Source organism: Barbatula barbatula, assembly GCF_947034865.1.
Source record: "Barbatula barbatula genome assembly, chromosome: 15".
NCBI lineage: Eukaryota > Metazoa > Chordata > Actinopteri > Cypriniformes > Nemacheilidae > Barbatula > Barbatula barbatula.
Genome location: NC_136778.1, coordinates 22921148 through 22943349, shown reverse-complemented (window position 1 = coordinate 22943349; position 22202 = coordinate 22921148). Strand labels below are relative to the sequence as shown.

At 39.6% G+C, this 22202-nt stretch overlaps 2 protein-coding genes across 2 annotated transcripts in view; one reads left to right on the top strand and one right to left on the bottom strand.

The window, feature by feature from the left end:
- Nucleotides 1-15292, bottom strand: part of LOC306905092 (band 4.1-like protein 2) — a gene marked incomplete at its 3' end in the record, with an annotated part of 33130 nt that extends 17838 nt beyond the window's left edge. The window contains exon 1 of the mRNA XM_079475477.1: nt 15190-15292. The remainder of the gene's footprint in view (nt 1-15189) is intronic.
- Nucleotides 15293-19582: 4290 nt separating this feature from the next.
- akap7 (A-kinase anchoring protein 7) overlaps nt 19583-22202 on the top strand; it is a gene marked incomplete at its 3' end in the record, with an annotated part of 3990 nt that continues 1370 nt past the window's right edge. The window contains 6 exon segments of the mRNA XM_079475476.1: nt 19583-19881; nt 20210-20335; nt 20882-21027; nt 21163-21299; nt 21985-22018; nt 22020-22142. Of these exon segments, the coding sequence (XP_079331602.1) occupies nt 19812-19881; nt 20210-20335; nt 20882-21027; nt 21163-21299; nt 21985-22018; nt 22020-22142 (636 nt within the window). The 5' untranslated portion in view covers nt 19583-19811.

The window sequence follows — 22202 nt, the reverse complement described above, 5'->3', positions numbered from 1 at the left end:
ACTCTGAACTTTGGCAAAAATTTGCGCCGCGTTAACCAATCAGGAGCCTGCTCTAATAGATATGTGATTATGACATAGTGAGCGGAGGCAGAAATCTGAAACAACAATGAAGGACTGCGCCACTGAACGATCTGATGGACCCAGACACGGCGCCGAACGAGTCTACGTCTATCTTCAGCCTTCCATAGCACATAATGCGCAGCTACCCTCTCAATAAAATCCATGTCCGCCATTTCGCAACAAGACTGGAGCCGCCTGGCAGAAGCCCCTCCCATGACGCGAATTTCACTCGCGAATGAAGCGAGTAAACTCATAATGTTCAAGCGTCCAACTACACACGAATAGGGCGATTTAGGTGTGAACACACTATGACATTGTGTCTGCTACGGCAGGTGTCTCTGTGTGCACTGGAACGTTCGGTCAATGACGTCATGTGAGGTATCGGTCTTTGGTATCGGGGAATTTTTACGAGTACATGAGCTTGGTATCGGGCCCGATACAGATACTGGTATCAGTGCATCCCTAAATACTACAGATACTAAAGTCAATAATATACTGCAATACGTTTTTCATTTGGACTGGCACCTTATTACTGTTAATAAACACCATTACATGCTTTGATAGTTAAACCTGTTTTAGCTAAGCATTGATGATATGCTTACATCACTTGTCAAATGGCTTGTTGCTCCGCCTCAAATGTATTGTGCACCAGCCACAAGCAGCAAAAATCATGAGCTGTGCATGAGAAACACATGACCCTAATACAGCAGAATAAAACACGTCAGTAATGGTGTTCATTTCATCTCAACATAAACCAATTCAATGACAGAGAGAGAGTCATGTGACACTCATTAAACCTCAGGACACACACACACACACACACCAGAGGACAGGCGGAGAACTTCAGCCCACCCAAGACTTTTGTCTTCAGAAAACAGCAGAAAGACAGAGTGTGTTTGTGTGGATGGTGTCTGTGATGGGGTCAAACCCCTGAACACACACACACTTGAGGACTCACAAATGACCTTTCCATCACACACACATCCTCACAGCAGCCGGATGCACAAACACAATCTGCTTTCACTCACAACATTCTGCTGAAAGACACAGGAACTTCTTCATTTAACATGACACACGTATGTGACCTGTCGCCCTTGACAACACCACCTGATCTCTGAAGAGCATCACAGATTCATCACAACAACAGTTCAGTTTATGAGCTGATGATGAAGTCTCCATGTCTGAGATGAAGAAAGCTGCTGCTTCTGCTGCCGGTTGCTATGGAGACGGGCAGCTCCTGGTTACGCATGCAGTTTGTCGTGTCAACTCGGCAGCAATAAAAGAAGGTCAGAGAGAGAGAGAGAGAATGAGAGAGAAGCGTTGAACACACACACAGAAAGAGAGAGACGTGATGCCTTTGATAGCAGCCGGTGGAGGGGAACAAATTGCCCTCGATTACGAGTTTTAAATAAAGCGCAGCATCTCTGAATGTACTCTGCTGCAGTGGAGTCATGAATTATTCATCATGTGTTTTAACACACGCGTGTCTGAACGCAGTATAAAGAGCTCAGATGAAACCTGAATCTATCTCTGCACATCACACATCGACGTGAGTTTGCAGGAAGACTGAAGGAAACCTTTGACTGTCTTACATAACATGTTCCAGGTCTGGAGGTGTGGGAGACAATGACATCAGAACTAAAGATTAACAGCAGACAAACATGTTTCCAGAATGTTTTAAAAATCAAACGCATCAGAATCTTGCATTACGACTGATTTATACAGTTAATGGTTTAAGTAAACACAAGCCACCAGCTTTAGGACCACGGTTGTGATGATTAAGTCCCATCTTCACATGATTAATGACAGAAAGTGGATCAATGTCAATATGAAATCACTGTCAACCAATCAGATCTCAGTACATTACAGCATTTTCACTGCAGCTTCTCCTTCTTGTGTATATGACATCGAGCAATCCCACCCAGCCAAGCCACACAAAATGGACACAGAACATACGTGGACCCTGGCGGTCAAGGTTTGATGGGTTATGCCGCGGTCAGACTTGACTTTGATACATAATAATAAAGCAAATGAATAGAGAACAGCTCTCGAAATTAACAGATAATTAATTTCTACAGCTAATCTCAAAATTTGCTGTAGCACCATATCTATGGGTAGCAGTGGTCCCAACTTCAGGAGCATGTGCACCCACCCAAAAATGAATACCATCTGTCTGAATACAAAATAGTAATTTTACCATTACACAGTCACAACGGCTTCATGATTTCCTGAAATCATATTTTGTAATCATAAATAAAAGGATTAGATATGTGATTGGAAAGCGATCGCATAACGCTGTCAATCCTCCTTTCTCTACTTCCACAACCTGTTTCAAGTCTGGATCCCTGTTCTGAAACGAGGATCCTAAGGTTTTATTGGCCATTCTCCGGGAAGAGCACGCCCATGAATGACCCAGAGAGCGAGCGGCGAAGCCGTGGTGAGCACCGTGCGTATAGTGTATAGTAGTTGTTTTAGCTAATAGAGTTAATAATGGCACCTAAAAGATGTGTTTTTGGATGCCAGTTGAAAAAAGCCTTATTGAGGTTTACAAAAGGACCCTGGGGCACGACAGCAGTGGATGGAGTTTGTATTTTTGTAATGTTTGTTTGTGAATGTCATTTGGAAGACGATTGTTTCTCGAACAAGTACCAGTTTTACTCTGGATTTTCAAGTCACTTGCAACGAAAACGAAAAACGGAGCACTGCCAACGATGAAAATGAGTGTTTGGAGACTGATCCACAGCCGGGACGTAAAACTTTGTGAAATATTGACAGCCTCTGTTGGCATCGTACGGCACCTTAGGCTTTTAAACGGGCAAATACAGAAGAAAATGTAAACATTATTAATGTTGACTTATAATCATAATGATGTTTAGCATATAGAGACGTGATGTCCATCTGTCGTCGTTGCTGCTGCTGTGGTTCTTGTTCTACTACAGACCCAGGGTCCGACTCTAAGTTATGTGTTATTGCATTACATATTCCACTTTCAGCTGAACGTCTTGCAGTCATGGACATCATGGAGCATCATAAAAACAGTGTGAACACAAGACTAAACGTTCACGTTCACATCGTTTTATGTTTATATATGAGATGTCGTTCTGGAGACATGACCCTTCTCGCTGTCCTCTGCTGTGAATGACCATTGTTCTGTTGTGTTAAACTCTTGTATTCACATCACGTTAGCGCGGTCGAGCGGAACGGACTCATCTCACCAGGGAGGGTGAAACTGGGTTTACTGCCACACAGGTGCATGTGCGTGTACATCACCATAGTAACCGCTCACCAGGGGTATACGTTACCCACTCGGATTTTATACACAGAGAATTAAACCATTATATTGACATTACAGAGATCTAAAACCTCTTCACTTTAGCACGAAGAAACAGAGAAAATCCCACAAACTAACACACATGAAGGCTCCTAAAAGCCTTGAACTGCAGTTTTACTGTCCTATTCATGACATATTTCCTGTCAAAACAGGAAGTTAAGCCAAAACAAATCAAAGGGCTCCATTAGTGCGTGTTACCGTCCATTATTTGTTACTTGGAGAATGTCATTTAAATCCAATCTCATTACAGACAGCAACCGTTCAGACATGTCCAGGTATTGATATTTATGGTCTGGTTTTCCAGAAAAACAAGAGTTACATGCTAATGAGTTTTTTAGCCACCGGGATAAGTAATCAATCCATTATTCTAAACATATTTGTATATTGCACGTAGTACATAGAAATCGCTGAATGGATTTGTAATCTTTATTGTATATTAAGTTTCCGATTCCAAGCCTTATGGATCCAACTCCTGAATAGGAATTGCTTTTTGACGAACAACCCCAGGATCCAGTAACATTGCTGGGTCAGTGACGGGTCAGTCCAAGCTTTATACGATTCATCGTGATTACCACTAAATCCAGATGAAACCTAGCTGGCTGCCATTATGCAAGGCATCGTTTCTTTTTTGATGCGTAGCTTGCCTGTGAAGCACAGCTCTGGGATCAGTATCTAACAGCAGTGCGACTGAGTCGCTTGTAACGTGCATTTGAAAAAGCAACACCAGTCATTTTGAAAATACCTGAGGCGTTTTCAGGAACAGCAATAAAATGTCTATATCCATTTCCTAGAATCACTTGTGTAATGGTCTTCTTAGGGTCCTCTGATTTCCGCAATGCGGAAAAATGCAGATGGAATCAGGGAATCCAAGAATTTGTGTTAATTTGCTATATAACATGGAACGGCACAGAATCTGGCAAGTGTATTACTTCTTAACCCTTTAGAACCTGAAGAGACCGATTATTGCCCTGGCTGATTAGTGACATTGATATTAAGCATTTTTATGATTATCGACATCTGTAATTGTCAAAGCCGATTTGCCAATAAATTACTTAATTGGTAAAACGTGCTGTTTGGCTCAAATGCCCCTCCTCTGATGCAAAACGCCACTCTTTGGTCTAAAGTAATGCCCGCCCACCGCCTATCTGATTTGCTGAGTCACAAGTTTGGCCAATGAACGTGGCTGAAGACACTGAAAGGGTTGCACACTTGTACTGATAGCATTTGCTAGCTCGAGCTGCTTCAGTGATCGTGCATCAGTAGATGGAACAGGCATTTGCACATTATTTTAAGCATAAATGTTCAGACACACGTTACAATTCCCGCCTTGAGTATACAGGTAAGCACAGTCGGTTGTCTTCAGTGTGTAAACAAAAGAAACAACAATAGAAAATGGTCTGGAGGTGCCGTTTAATATTAACATAGTTGTGCATTACGCCATATTTTTTATGGATTTCCCCTATAGGGTTTACAAACATTGAATGTTAAAATCATGAAAGGAAATCAAAAGATCAGCTAAAATGACACCATTAGAATCTTTGTCACAGGCATTTGTCGGGGCAGCCAGAGACAGGATGCCTTCACAGGCCATAGAGAGTCAACAGAGTGGACACATGTGCAGCGTGACATTGGACAAACGCGCGGTAAAATCAACATATTTAACCAAAGGTCTTGCTGTTTTGTTGTGCCATTCTTTGGGCATTGCATGGATCATGTGAAATAGAGCGCAATGTGCAAGGACGGGTTAAACTACAAATGTCTTTACTTTCATACATAGTACATAATCAGAGAATATTAATTGGATCATTTCAAAGCAGATACTTCAAGCTTTCTTTAGACGTTTCTGTGATGAGGATTTGCAGAGTTTGCGGGCGTTACTCTAGACAACAGACAAGCGTGCCGTGTTCCGACAACTCTCATTAAATCCTTGGCTGCATCAGAGCCAAATAGCACATTTCTAAATTAAATTACTTTATCGGCAAATCGGCTTTTAAAATGACCGATGTCTATATTTGAAAAAATGCTTAATATCAACGCCAATAATCGGCCAGTTTGATAATCAGTCGACCCCTAGTCAGAAGTTAAGAGAACACTGTGAACCAGCCATACATCTACTTCACGCTTTAAACATGGCTCGACATTGACAGTTGTCCCCTTGTCCGGGACAAGTGAACGTTTTGTATGTGCAAGTGAGGGAGAACCCCAACCCTAACTTTCAAGTAACTTGAAGATATTTTAGGACCAAGCTTCGAAACAAATATATATAGAATAATGCGAATATGTGCATTAGACAGAGCTGTGTGTTTGTGTGAATTGTGTTGGTGGTGGTTGTGCTTGTTTGTGAGTGTGTGACAATAATAATCAATGATGCACCGCATTGAGTCCATGTAACTAGATGCGGACATGGAATCCTGTTATTTAAACATGTCATCTGGCTGTTCTGAGTGAATGAGGTGCACAGATGAACATACTACACCAGTGATGGTCGAGGACTTGTCTGTGTCTGCACTGTATGAGGATATAAACACATGAACTTCATCTCTGGAGTTGCTCTGAGAGTTTATTTCACGAGCATTTTACTGTTTGACTGAAGCTATTGTCAAACGCTCAAGTGTCTTCCTGACGACCCATCAAAATAAAAGTCCCGTTAACTTAGACGAAAGATCTGCTAAAGGAAATTGGAGTATACCATAGTGAGGTTCAAATGCACTATATTATCTAGGAATAGTAAATAACACTATAGTATTCTACAGTTTACCTGTACTGTTGAGAATATATATATTTTTAAGTTAATTTAATTCAGTAATGCAAAGATGTTCCTGATATTTAATTTTATAACATTTTATTTTAATTTGAAAACTCTGTGCAATTCTAGTTCTTGTTGCTAGTTTGAACTGTATATCTCAGTTGAGAAATTAATTTCAGCATTTTCAGTTATCTGTGTGTGCATTTTCCTTGATAGCAACCAAGTTGACTCATTAAACCCAGTTTATCGTATGGCACATACACATTTTTACCTCAATAATGGCAATGTGACATTTTCCTCAATCGTGCAGCCCTAACGGGAAACCACCAAGAATAAGAAGCATGTCGAATAAGTGAAAAGGTTGAATGTGAGTGAGTGAATGAATGAAAGAATGCGGTCTATGGTTAAACTGACATCACACAGAGATCTGTCTGTATCCCACGGAGCTTCTCTTCCAACTTCAAACAACAACTCTGATGATATTAAGAGTAACACATTTTATCCCATGGATTTATCCTGCTGGAGTTTAGGGTGACAGCTTCAGTCAGTAAATTGGACTCCTACAGATATAATCTGTTTTTAACTATGTCTGGAAACATGCCAAACCGCAGGCTGCTGCTTTCTCTTTCATCCTCTGTGTGTCATTGAGTGGAGACTCCACAGGTGTCACCTGTAACCAATGCTCATGCTGCACCGTAACTTCGTCCTACAGGATTCTTACGTTTTTCTGTGTCTTTGGTGTGTTATAAGTTGCTTATGCATAAATTAAAGTGTGGGAAAAAAGATGAATTCTATCTAAAAGCGAATGCTCATAATTTGACCGAGACCGCCCAAATGTAAACACAAGTAAGGTGGGCGTACCTGTCTGTACAATTGAAGAGGAACCTGATGTTCCAAATATGGTAAGAGACACTAATTGGTTACATTTCAGTCACACGCTTGCAGTATTCCACCAATCACTACACACTGGTTAACTGGCCAATCACAGCACACTTCAAAAATATGCACGTTTCAGAGAGGCGGAGCAAAGAGGAGATACAAACATGAATGGTATTTGGAAAATACAACGTTTTTTAACCTTAAATCCTGTATACACATTATATTACATCTTAAACAAACCATAATTTAGTTTAAGCCGTGTCATATGACCCCTTTAAGACCAATTGGTTAAGATCAATGGATGCACTTTTTGGAGCTTCAAAAAATTCCCCCCCATTCTACCGCTTGTAAAAAAGGAAGAGGCTTGTGTCGAGTGCAGAATCGATTCTTTTTTTTTTAGTTTAACCTTTACACGTCACAAATGAACACATACGCTCTGATCTGGCAACAAACACTTCTGATAGTTTGCGTGTTTACATCCTGTAGCGGAGACGCTGTGATCTGTGCTGCAAAATCAAGCATGTAGTTGTTCTTACCTCCGAATTCAACTGCTTGGACGGAACCGTTTGGAGATCTTTGCGAAATGGGGTGATATAAAAAATCAATATTTTGAGAACATGACAGCGTTTTCTGATCTTGGATGCATTAAAACCTGATGTTGGGGATCAAATACAATATTAGGACTCTTTAAAATAGAACATAATGGGCACATTAATAAAGGCTATTAAAATCGAATGATATGAACCATTACAGTATGTCGATAATACATTTTCGCCCACCTCTAAGCATCATGATGGTGACCTCGTGTAGACAAGAGTTGACAACAAGCATCACTAAAAACCTTTAATAATAATCAGAATTTAGAGTTTTATATTCATTCTCAACCACTGTCAATGTTCTAAAGGTCAGCGCTGGCTGTCTTCAGCATGCTTGATTTAGATGTAGATGTAGATGGGTGACTGCGTGTCTATAAAGATGATTTTTGTAACCCACAGTGCTCTCTGAGTGGATGTTGCTCTAGCAACTGATATTCCCACAACCCTTCTGAATGATTAAGCAATCCCATCCCAGCATGCCACAGCGACCAGAGAAAGAACAACAGGCTTCCAGCAGGAAGGACACACTCAATATCCCGCTGCTTTTCTATTGTTTTAATTAAAAGTGTTTCAGCATAATGCTGCGCTGAGAGGTCATTATTTATAACATGCATCTGATTTCACTGTAACAGAAACATGCAGTCAATGCAATTCATTACTAGGGATGGGTACCGAAACCCGGTACTTAATCTGTTCCAGGGCTAAATTGTGAAAGACCGAAGTATCGATAAGCTCTGACGTTAACGGTTCTGCTGTCGGTACTGGAGAACTTAAGAAAAACATTTCCTATTTATTATTGCTAAATAAACGTTACCTAGCATATTTTCACTGACAAACCATTTCTAATTTGCGATAATATTAAAGACATTTACCTGCATTAAACACAAGTAAGGCGGGCGTCTCGCACGCGCGAAATGTCAGGCTGTCCCACACTACACAGAGCTTGAGCGCACATAACACAAAAGCTCGCGCTTAATAGAGTGACGATGGCGGAGAGAATCAAACGGTCTAAAGTCTGGTTACATTTCACTCGAGTGGATACGGACAGTGCTCGTTGCAACAAGTGCAACAAGATCTTTGCTTGTAAGAGCGGAAACACAAGTAATCTGGCAAAACATCTTTCTAATGTGCATTATGTGCAGTCTGAAAAAATCTAAGTTTTTGACTGCCTAGCTAATAGTTCATCATCCACGTCCTCAGGTACGTATGCTAGCTTAGCAGTCTTCCTAAATTAATAAACACACATCACATAAAAAATAGCCTACATTTAAATCAGCAGTAGCCTAAATAAATCTTAAACATTAAAAATACTTTCACAGTACTGCATTTAAAATGGATGAATAATAATAAATGATGCTTAAGAAATTTTAAAGCAGAGCTTACCTAAAAATGAATTTGTAGTGATGAAATAAGATATGTTAGGTCAGTAAAGAATGTTTAAAAGAGTGAAAACAACTTCAGCTTTAGTTTTGTCTTTAATAAAAACACAACAAAAAGTACCGATAAGAGTACCGTTAAAGTACCCGATCGATAAGTGGTATGTATAAAAGTAGTAATACCATTAAAACCTTAACGATACCCATCCCTAATTCATTACTGGGTTATTTTGATCACATTCTGCATCCATCACATACAAATATCTGTATTCAACTCCCTGATGTCTATTAACTCAAAATGTGTCACTCGCAGGAGAAAAACATCTCAGCCCCTCTCCCTTAGGACCCTGGAGAGAGCTCATGCAGTTCTAGACTGTGACCAAAATGCTGGCAAATGCGATCGGTTTTTATAACACCTGGTCAAATTTCACATTGGTGCAAGCGCGTAAATGAATGTTTTCCCCGTCAAAGATTTATTTGAACATTTAATGCGATTAATGAGTGGTGAGTGATGCGTTTGTGATAAGTGCAGGAAAGAGCAACAGTGCTTGTGCACTCCCTCTGTGTCCAAACTAAAGTGTGTTTGACTTCATTTGGTGTTGAAATGGCATAAGAAAAAAAAACGCTCTCACAGAACATTGATGTCATATTCCGATCGTAATGAAGTGGAAAACGTTGGTTTCTGAACTCTCTCTCTCCCTCACACTTTAATCAAAAAGCAAGGTCGGAAGACAGAATCCATGTTTCTTTTGCAATGTCCTAACAGCTGTGAAAAACAAACAGAATGTCAACGTCCAAATCACGACGTAATGACTCATTTGAACCGATTCATTTTGTTGAAACAACTCTTATGTCAAACACTGAACTCACGAGACTCACTGTCTGAACCCATCAAATCACTCAAAACACCTCATAACACAAGCGTGCTTAGACCATTTAACAAGCGTGGTGTTTAATAGGGCTGAACGGTACATCGAATTTTCATCGCGATCGCGATATGAACACATCGCAACAGACAGCCTGACACGATGAATAAGGGAAAACTGTTTATTGGAGCTAAAGCTGTACGATTAATCGTTAAAAGATTGCGATCTTGATTCGACAAACAAACGATCTGAATCCAGCATTTCAACGATTCAGCTAATTATATTTCCAAGGAGAGGAAATGCGCAGTGTTGGCAGTTCTCGAGATAACACGCAATCACTCCCAGCGGCCGTCATGATGTCACATCGGGTATTGTGCAAGACAGACAGTTGTGCTTGTGTTAACGCCACCTGTACAGTGGATGCTTTCGCCAAGAAGTAAGAAAGAAGCCGAAACTAAAGAGAATGAGTGAGGCAGAGCAATGCGCAGGTACGTCTGACAAGAACCCCGATGTTGTTTTATTACCAAAGAGAGGATCTTATTCCAGAGTGTGGGCTTTTTTCGGATACAAACCAGATGTATCAAGAACACTTGATAAGCGCTATTGAGTGCCCTCTCGTAATTATCAAGTTTAAGTTTGTTACATTTCTTTAAACTTGATTGAAGCCAAGAGTATTATTATGTCTTATTTTATTGCCATCTTGTTTGATAACCTTAATGTTCAGGGGTTGTAAATCTCTAAAATAAAAAGTTCATGAGAATCGTGATCTTTAATTTAAGCAAGAAAATCGGATTTCCCTTTTATACAGAATCGTGCAGCTCTAACCAGAGCCCGATAAGGCAGCGCAGTCCGCAGATCTCTGCATTAAACTTCAGCAAGGCGTTATTGACAAATATACAAACACAAGCCCATCACGATGATGCGCTGTTTGCTGTGACATATTTAGTCTGAGGACGAACAATGTGATATTTGAAGATTTAATTCAACTTATCGCAACATCTAAACCTACAACTTGCTTATTAGACCCCATACCAACTAAATTATTAACAGAGCTACTACCTGTTGCAATTGAGCCCATTTATAACATTATCAACTCGTCAATTAATCTAGGCCATGTCCCAGGACCCTTTAAGATGGCCGTCATTAAGCCTCTAATCAAGAAACCAAACTTAGATCCAAATGAACCTGTCTAAAATACTAGAAAAAGTAGTGTGCACTCAGTTGTGCTATTTCCTACAAAATAACAACATGCACGAAAAATTTAGTCAAGCTTTTGACGCAAAATTACCAACGACCTGCTTATAGCACCAGATAAAGGTAACATCTCACTCCTCAAAACCTATGAGGGGGAAGATGTACATACAACAGGAAAACTAAAAGTAGTTTCAAGTTCATGTTATGTGGCTCTTAAAAAACTATTTGGCGCCTGTTTTATTCTCCATAGTAGCCTATGGATCCTTAATTGATTTTTTTGTCTGGAGCCCTGGTGCATCCCTAAGTAATATTTTTGTCCACATAAAAATATTGTAGTAAACTATATAATTTATTCAGTGGGAATAGGCTATTCAATGTTTAGGTTCGCAAAGAACCTATTAATCCACAAAGACATGGGAACAGTCTAGCTAACGTTCACATTTCAATATTTATCGCAAGTCATATCGTTATCGCAATATTAAAAAAATCTATGTTATCGCGCAACGCAGCTTTTCCTCATATCGTACAGCCTTAGTGTTTAAAGTATTTAAAGTTTATTTTTGACATTGTGCGGTAAAGAACATATATTATAATTTACTTCTGAGTAATGCAAAGAGGACAATAAAGGAGTATTGTGAAAGAATGACAGGTTAAATGTGTGTCAGATCATTTTATAGCAAATATATTACTTAATATAAAACTAAATAATCAAAAGTAAAGTTTCTTTGCAATTATTTTGGATTCATTCGGCTCGCAAGTGTAAAAGCCCAATATGAAGGTCTTTAGCCGACTCTCTTAAAAGACAAATGAACGGAAGGATTCATTAACTGAGGTCATTATGCAAGGTCTTTATGATTACTATAAAAAAAGAGTGAGACCAAATTGTAAGTTGGTCGACAAACTGAGAAAGTGGGAAAAATGAGTCTAGAGCCCTGTCATGTAAAACTCCTCACACAACATGTGTTTGATAAAACCGTGTTCATTGAAACACAAAACATCTTCACATGAATTACTTCAACCGTTTGTGGGTGGTTGTCAGGGAGTTGCTATGCATTTGTTTTTGGGGCGTTTGGTTTTTTGGGTGGTTTTAAGTGTGTGACTTAAAGAGACTATGCTGTTTTGGGGGGCCCAATGAGATTGCTAAATCTCATCCCAAAATAAATAGTCACGTTTGACTTTAAAACTGCGCAACTTGTGACGCACGAAGAGACACACGTCTAAAACTGTCATTTTAAAAGGGAAGAAGACACGCTGGATTTATAACTGCGCAGCCTGCAAGTGACCTCACAGACCAACTAATCGATAGTGAAATTCGTTGACAACTATTTTCATTATCTATTATGAGCGCCCAGGTAAATGCACTGTATGGGAAACGCTGAAGTTAATGAATGGGAAACATGTGTCCCTTTGCGATCATGTTCAGGTTAGGGGAAGTAGCCTACGAAGACATTCTAATGAAGGGAAATGACCAAACGGGGAGTTACAAATCTACTTTATTGTAATCCGTCAAAATGACAGATGCCCTTAAGATTTTCTGTCATTGATAAAAGCGCTCTGTACAGAGAATTTCCGGTTAAAGTGACATCTGTCTCAACAAGACTTTACACCAAGTGTAAAAGCTGTTAGGTGTTCATAATTGTTGAGCTATATCTGATAAGCTGAATTTTAGCTTACATTTAGACAGATGCTTTTATCCAAAGCGACTTGCATTGCATTATCCTATACATTTATACACAAGTATCTGCAATCCTCTAGGATCCAACACACAACCTTGCGTTGTTAACACAATGCTCTTAACACTGAGCTACAGGAAAGCCTGCTGATAATAAAACTGTTGTCTGTCTGGAGCAGTACTGAAGATAAAAAACACAAAAGATATCCCAGACTGTCTCCGAAAGCAACAGATTAATGACAGTCAGAGAGGATTTACACTGCCACTGTACACATGTACAAAACTACACGACATGAACATTATCTTAAAAGGCGGTATTTATACATTTTAGTTTGCCCTTTAAAGAACCCTGTCAATGCAGCACAGCGGTTTACTGACAGGAACTAAAGGGCCCTTTACCACCACAAATGCATCATAATACCAAGCGTACACGGGGCATTAGCTACACCCGTACTCCACCTAAAACCCGACACTCAGCCAAAACCTAATCCCTACAGCCCTGCAAAACAGCTTTATGTGGCTAGCGGGTACAACATTATCCTATGAAATAATCTGCCTTGCATTGTTACTGTCAACAACAGCTGAATGACAGGCCAATATAAGTGACATTGATTTAGTTCCTTATTCATTTATCAACACACACCACAAAGATAACGTTTTCGCTGCAAATCCAGTTTTCAAAGCATCCGTCCATCTTATCACCCCCCAAAAATACAATCTCCTGCTGAGGGCACTTCAGATCTGAGCTGGTAACTAAAAGCATGTATGAACCCTACAAGATTTGATACAAGAACCACTGAGTGCTCGATCAAGAACGTGCCACATCCAGATGATGTGATGACACTGATTTAAACAGCTCCGGTCCAGACTTTAAACTGGACGTGCAGCATCACTGATGCTTTCAGCTGTGTTTTAATCAAATGTAGGTTTGGGAATCGTTTGAATTTAATCGATTGCGATTCAAGATACAATTCTGCTTCCCAGTTTCGATTCCACAGATGAAGGAAAAAACATTCAGATATCAACCTGCTTATCGACTTGTTTGCAAAATACATAAATATTTATGAGCACCGTTTTGTGTATATATGCACATAGAACCATGCTTTTATGATTTATTACAATTTGTATTACCATAGTTGAACTACATCATGGTTAAACTGTTTGTTAATTTGTGGTTCCTGGTCTTTAATGAAAACTCTAAAGTTAAACTTTGCTTACTACAATAACAGTGTTGATCATTTTCATAAGAGCCTTTATTGAGATATCAGCAGATCACGCAACGTGTACTTTTCTGAAAATATGCGAAAGGAATCGATAACCAGGAATTACAGTTTTAATCTCAAATGAAAGAATACGATTGTGGTCAAAAGTGCTCCAGAACTGTTTGCTGTCCCACATTCTTCAAAAGGTCTTATTTTGTGTTCAACAGATCAAACTAAATGATAAAGTAACTTTTCCTCCTATGGGAGTCAAGATCTGTCTGGTTATAAGCATTCCAAACACATTTATATACAGCTGTCCCTTTAAACAGAAGTGAGTCATGCTGTCTAGATATGGACCCTACTGCATTTTAATGTATAATCTATATCTGCAGATTAGGGTATTATGGCGGTTGTTATGGTTACCAGTATAAAGGTCTGTATATGGGGTGCAGATGGAAGCAGAAGGTTTTGGGGTCATGCACTTGGAGATAAGCGCGCGCCGCAGAAGATGGCGTCGCGTGAAACAGAAACGCACGCACACCTGTGACGTGTTGTTATCTACACACTAAAACACTTTACGAGCGAACACGACCCGTGATGATGTGATGGGGTAACACACACACACACACACACGGCTGTGAACGCGCGCCAGCCAGCCACGCGGGAATCACTCTCTCTCGCTCTTTCTCCGGCACGTGCCCGTGAAATCCATCGTAAAGCCACAGGGAAACGTACTAAATGCGATTATTCCGGTATCCACGCGCTTTAATGTGAGCAGTTTGATATCCCGCCTGTTTAAATATGTCACACGTGGAGTTCGACCAGTACACTGCTGTAAAACTACACCGTCAGTGTGAACATAACGACTGGACATTATAGCGTAATGCTAGTAATATATATAGAGAGACTGATAGAAGATGGGCGGATTAAACACTTTGACACAATATGCAACACACACACCATTAATGTGTCATTTAGTCGTATTTAGTTCAACCGCTTAAAAACACGAACCACAGCAATGCATTTAACACAGGCGTGTACAGCATCATTACATCCACGACACGTATTCACGTGAAGCATATTTAGACACCGTTCAAACCACCGTTAGCACAGAAAAACAAACATTTACACACATGATCGACAAGTATAAGTCGAGCCATCGGGTTTAACGTTATCCGACGACCATCATGAGAAAAATAAAGTTGCTCTCCTTCACAATCAGATGACTAACACTGAACATATGTATTAAATCCAGATGTAATCTTACCTGATTGAGTCTAGAAGCGCTCGAGAAAACGGTCAAACGCGTCGGAAATGTTCCGTTAAAATCCCCTCAGCCGCGAAATCTTTCTGTGAGAGAAACACGCCCCGCCGCGGAGACCCGCCTCTGCGCTCTCATTGGTCTGACCCGAATTCTAATTGGCTGGAGTTGCTTGTCTATCTGAAATACGCGTCGCTATTGGCGGTGCGTAATAAACACGTTGACCGTCGAGGCGCGGACAAAAGGAACAGCAGCGAGTCTGTTGACTAGAAGTTAAACAGCGCCAACTAGCGGATATAACCTACAGCACACTAATCTGAAGACATGCGAACCATCTTCAAGAATACTCCACATCTCATCCAGTCGGGACTGTAACCAGATTTCTTGCCTCTACTTTTAGTAATATCATAGTAACTTTAAATGTCGCCATCGTTTATCTTGAAGGACACATGTACCTTCAGCTGCCTGCGCAAAACAAGAGCCACACATCACATCTTCATGTCTTTATGTGCAATAACTCATAAGATACAACTCATATACCTAAATAGACCAATCTATGTGCAATGTTCTACTGTACACTTTAGATACTTTGTAGTATTGTACGTATAGTTGTTCTATAGTTTTCTTTCTTTCTCCAGATTGTACTTATTATTTAGATCCTTAAATTGACAAAAAGCACCCCAGAAATGTAGTTGTATGATCCATACAATGACAATAAAGAATTTGGTAGAAAAACTACGGTCATACAAATCATCATCAGTCTGGCAGATGGGAACCAAAAGAACACCATGAAACACCCGCTGGTATTTGTAACAGAAACAGAATTGATCTTCTTTTTATACTTTAGAAGACCTCCTTAAAATAATATGTAAGTGACAAGAGAAGACTCGTGTCAGCTAAACATTCGCTCACACATCTGATGATGTGAGACTAAACAAGAAACGTAAACAAGAAAAAACACAAAAATAAAGTCATTCCACTGTGATACTGGCACACCATTCAAATACGACACTCTTTTCCATGAATAAAGAACTCAAGCCTGTGTATTGTAGCTGTAAAATAGCACTGCGGTGATCAAATGTGCATTTCTCAGGTTCATCTGAATGTTTTTCAGGTGAAAAGAAGCCCACAAAAGCGCAATAAAAAGGTCACTAATTCAACAACAGACAGAATCTTAAGAATTCAGATTCACACTAGACATCCCAGTATACCAACAACACTCCTGAACTAAACACAAACTGTTAAAAGAACAGGTGTATCATTTTATTTATAAAAAATTATTTCTTTAATGTATTTAATAAATTAAACATTTTATATGGAGTCTTAGTTTAAAAGTTTCGTTTTTTTAGTTTATTTCTCAAATGTTTTAGTTTGAAAATATTATTTCAGTGAACAGTTTACAGTTTAACAGAATAGATTTAGTTAAGTATATTAACACTCCTCCTGACTTCTGATGCACTTACACAAAATGATCATATTACGAATGTTATGTTATGACCGGTTTACGCAAATCCTCAAAAAAATCTAAAGGTTTCACATACTGTACGTAGCTGCAGCTGTATCTACTGTGACTAAACAACTTTCAGATCTCTCAACGAGTGATGAAAATACAACAAAGCAAAACTTGCGACTCACCAGAAGATGAACAGAAATCCAGAGAACACGGTCACAATCCATCGACATCATTGAAAGACAGATAACAGAGAAGAAACACAGAGAGTTTAAGGGCCTTAATGTGTCGTTTCTACACATTTAAATTGACACGAAAGAAGAACGTAAAGAACTCAACAGAATGAAAGTACCTTTGTGGTTGTGTTATAGTCCAATCATTAGAGCCGGGACAGAAAAGTCCTGAAATATCACCTGAAAGTGAAATAATTTCACATTTAAAACATCTCTCTTTACCCGTGAGCGCTGTCTCGGAGCATGACTGTATTCATTACAGCAGGAAAACGACAACAACATCACACAAAATAAAGATGTCAAGCCTGACGTGTGCCTGCGCAACGAGCAGTAAATCTCCAGAGCACACCGGGAACATGAAGGTTAAAAATAGCGTGTTGTTGCTCTGACTGCTGACCAGTGTTGAGTGTAATGAGGATTTGTGATGGACAGAGAGATTACACAGATTCATCAGGCTAAATTTAGTCACACACAAACAGGCCCACGTGCACCACAGAGTTTCAGTGTGTTGTGCTTTGCCACCCCACCCAAAATATACAGGTACAGGCATCGCTATCACTATCAGCGAGTACCATGCAGAAAAAAACAAATGGTATCTGAGCATCCCTAAATATAGACATTTATGTTAATATAGAAAAATTGTCTAACAATTGTATTATTATATTATATGATAAAATTTGTTATAGCTAATTGTAGTTTTAGGCAAGTAACGCTTTTTCTACTGGTCACCCAAAATAATACTGACCTATAGTTTTAACTTGCTATTTATTTAGCTTGTTATCAGAAATAATCTGCAGGGACTCTATTCTCTGTGATGTGTAGCGGAAGTTAAGTTAGGGCATGCAGGGTAACGTTTGTTTATCTTGTTGCTTTGAAACCGTCAATAACCCAGTTACTGTAGCAGAGAATGTTCTCAAAACTCTGGTCTAAAAGTTCTTTCAAAGTTATTCAAATGCATTTGATCAACATTATATGTCATTGCTGAATATTAAAAACATTGCTCGACATTGTTAGCGGAAGGTTTACCACATTCTAAAAAAGATATTTTTCATAATTGAATGTTGCGAAATGTTTTTAGGGTATGATGTGGTAAGCTGTGAGGCTTATGAAAAGTTTGTTCAGCTGGAATGAATAACACTATTGGATAAAGTGTAAATTAATAAAGCATTATTTTTTCTGTGTGAACATCCACCGTTCTCTGTTGTTGTTGTTGTTGTTTTTCTTTTGCATTATAACCTTACATTCTCAGAATGCACATGTATGGCATACAGTAGTTTGCAGATGAAGAGGCTATTGAAAGAGTTCGAGAGAGATCTCTATTAAAATAGTTACGGTATATGTGGTTAGCGAGTCACATGTCATTCTTTAAATATTTGCTTTTACAAATGCTTCCACAGTACTGGACCTCTGTTATTATTTCTAAAACGCTTTCCTCTTTAGTCGTCTTACTCGACAAGCATGTACATTCATAAAGAGTGAATAGTGTGTAACTCGACCATTGACCCCATTAAACAGCCCTCGGCACTCTCAATGGAAGCGTGTGATTGGCTCACCTCAGGTTCTCAGGATCCTGAGCGTTGTGTTGGTTTCAGCTGCACGAGCGGCGATGAGAACTTCCCTTTTCTTTACACCTGTTAGCCGTTCCACCTGTGAACTTGGCCCAGAGAGTTGTGTTCACCTTCGTCGCTCTGAAACCCAACCGCTAGTTTAATCAGGTTACACAACACAAACAAAGGTGTGAAAGAGGAGCAGACGCAGCACTTCTGCCATTGTACAGTGTGTGAAAGTGAAAATGATCCCGTTTCAAGTCATAATAACATGTTTAGGCTGGATAGATACGTAAAACATATGTTTTTCAGTTTCATTTGAGTAAGCATGAGTTATGTGTGTTGACTCTCTAAAGGCATGAACACAAACATTGATCTGTTGGAATGAGAGGTCACCAATAGCGTGTGTGTGTTTTTATATTTGACTGACAGGAGTGTTCGGCAAACCTGTTTGAAATCAGCACCTGTTGTGCAATTCTATGAAGTGCCATAAAACGTACAAACACTGCCCCTTTATTTATTGGGATAACCATCATTTATTTCCCTCATTTGGTTTAAATCTGTGTGTGACTCTTTCACCTGTGAAACACAAAAGAAGATATTTTGAGAAATGTCTCAGTGGTTTTGTTCATACAATGTAAGTCAATGGTGTTCAGTGTTGTTTGATTATCAACATTCTTCAAAATATCTTCTGTTGTGTTCTGAAGAAAGAAGCTCATACAGGTTCGGAGTGACGTGAATGCAAATAAATGAATGAATTCTATTTTTAAGGTGAACAAGCTCTATTGTGAATAATCATAGATTCTCCTCCTGATATGTTGTGTTATTCTACTAAACCTTAGACTATAATCCAACACATTACCAGCTGAGGCCACAAAAGTTTCTATTTAAACTCATACAATTATTATCCAGTTGAACGTATTTATTTCCAGCATATTCTTGATTATTAACTCCAGCAAACAAGTTAAACCTGCTGGATGGACTGAAATCCTATACCCATAAATCAAGCTTTCAATATACAGTAAACAACATTGTGTGGTTCTTATGTTAATCCACAATCAAAATGACGTCACTTTACGACGAAATCATTTCTGTAATCGTTTGATGACTGGAAACGCGTTTTAATGAAGTGGCGCGTGCTGCGTGTCCCCTCTGACTCTCCGTACCGCGGTTTCACGAGCTGAGTAACTGTTTACAACACGAATAATGATTCACTGAAGTATCTGTTCTCTTTATGTCAAATAACGCGATTATCATATATAACTCGCTCATTACGTGAAATATATGACAAACATTTACACGAGTAACACTTGTGTACAGCTGCGATCCGATGATCCGATGTCACTTTCTGTACATTGAACAGCTTCTCGAGAGTGTTTTAAAGGCTCTGACAGGAGTATGCAGTATGTCACAGATATCACGAGCTGCACACTACAACACCAGACTCAACAAATGCACACTACTGAGGGTGAGACATGCGCACTACACGTCCTTCGAGCGCTTCACACGTGTGAATATATCGTCTGGATAAGCAGAAGAAGAAAAACACGTGCACTTTGCAATCATGCCGATATAAACATAATAAAATGTATATTCTGAGAACAGGTCTGTTGTGAGGACAGCAAAGAACACGGATTTTTGGTTGCTTGTGTCCAGTACTGCTGTACTATTGTTTGTCGCTGTGCAGCTCATTGAAATTTGCTCAATAAATAAAATGTCACTCCGTGTGAAATCTGAATAAAAAAACAGATGTGCAACTCATATAACACAACTATTAAAAAGCTTTTGTTTTGTAGGTGTTAAGAAGGTAATACAGAGGTCGATGAAAAGCAAGAAGAAGAGGAAGGAGAAGAAGAGACACTCAGACAGTCTGATGTCAGAACTTCCCTTTTCAAACACAGAGATCTGGACGGAGCTGGGCTGTGAGTCACACGCACAAAAGTCTTTTCTCAGTCCTGGTCAAAAGCAGAATGCAGAAACACGCTTACCTTTGAGAGTCAAGGTGTCACGATGAGCCGGGAGGAGGAATCACACACACTGAGGCGTTGAACTGATGATGTTCAGGAGCCGAGCGATGCGTGGATCGGCCTTGTACCGCAGCTGCTCTGCATTCAGATATCCCAGCTGGCTACGGGCGATGAATAAAACATTTGTTGTGCCTTTCACGTTTCTTCTTTTCCTCCCTAAATGCTTCTGTTCCTCACATTCTCAAAGGGTCAGACAGACATACAGTCACACCCAGAAGTCAGTGAAAACACAGCTGTAGTGATGCCTTCAAATGTCATATACAATATGCAATGTTTTTTACATACATTTCCGGCTGCTGTCATATTTCCGCAGCTCTCCAGCAGGATCTGAGTCTTCTGAAGCCCTTTTTATGTGCTTCAATAAACAAGAAACATATAACCGTCTGTCACTTTCCATCTCTTTCATTAGTGTAATGGTTGAATCTTGTCCTGTACCTTCAGTTACCAGCTCTGAATCAAGTGTGAAGAAAAAGCGTAAGAGAGGAGCGAGCGGACGAGTAGAGAGCGAGGAAGATGGAGATAAGAAGAATAAAAAGCAGACGACTCGAGCGAACTACTTTGTCTCGGTGCCGATCACCAACCCAAAGGTACCACTTGACCGTCACACGCTACGTGATGAAAATGGTTTGATGTTGATGTCATTTCTGTCTTTACTCTCAAATTCAGTTTCATTTTGTTGAAGTCAAAATCATGATATTAGTGTGTGTGTGTGTATGTATTAGATCAAAGAGGCGGTGCAGGAAGTTCAGAAGCTGGTTCTGGAGAAAGATTGGCGTCTGTCCCGAGCTCTCATACCTGTGGACACTCTACACATCACTCTTCTGGTTACACACCTGAGTACACAACAGCAGCTTGAAGTGTAAGAGCTTTTCTGCTTTCACACACACGTCACTAAAGTCTGGAACACGACCCTCAGCCATTAGAAACTCTTTGTGTTTCGTTCATTAATGAATATATGAAGAGTTTGGTTCCAAAATGAAATAACTCTGTTATAAAAAATCATGTTTTTATTTGTGTAAGTTATATCAAAACAAACCAACGGCAGTTTGATTCGTGTATCTCATTTTGGAACCAAACTCTTGAAATCACATGTTTGTATGTGTCAGTGTGTATTTTTCACATCTAGAACACAGGTTTCCACTTTCAAGGTACATATATACACGTTTTCATTTATTTCTACTCGTTCACCTTCATAATAGATTAGTAATACATGGGTGTATTAGTCTCTGAATGATGTGAATCAGTGTTTGAGACGACTCCAGCGTTTCAGTCGTAAATGACTCAGTCGGTACATGTTACATCACAGAAACACAAGTCAATGTTTACTAACTCTTCCTTTACAAACTCACATGTACACGAGATGCTTCGACTCGATATCACTTTAGCAGAGTAACACTCACAAAAACAAAACACACGTCTGTCACTGAAGGGTACAGCGGCATATGTGATGCATGCTCATTTAATATTATCATGTCATGAAATAAAACTTCCTAAAATCAGTCGAATAATGTGTAAGTCTATGTGTGTGTGTGTGTGTGTGTCAGTGCTGTGTCTGCGCTGTGTGATCTGCAGGACTCTTCTGAACACATTGTTGGAGGGCAGGAGTCTCGTTCTGCCCTTCTGTGGTGTGGGACACTTCAAACAGGAAGTGGCATTTGTGCAGATCGCAGAAGGAGATCATCTGAGCACACTCACACACATGGCAGGTAAACATCATCATCATCATCTTGATATCTCTGAAGAGAAGGGTGACTTATAGATG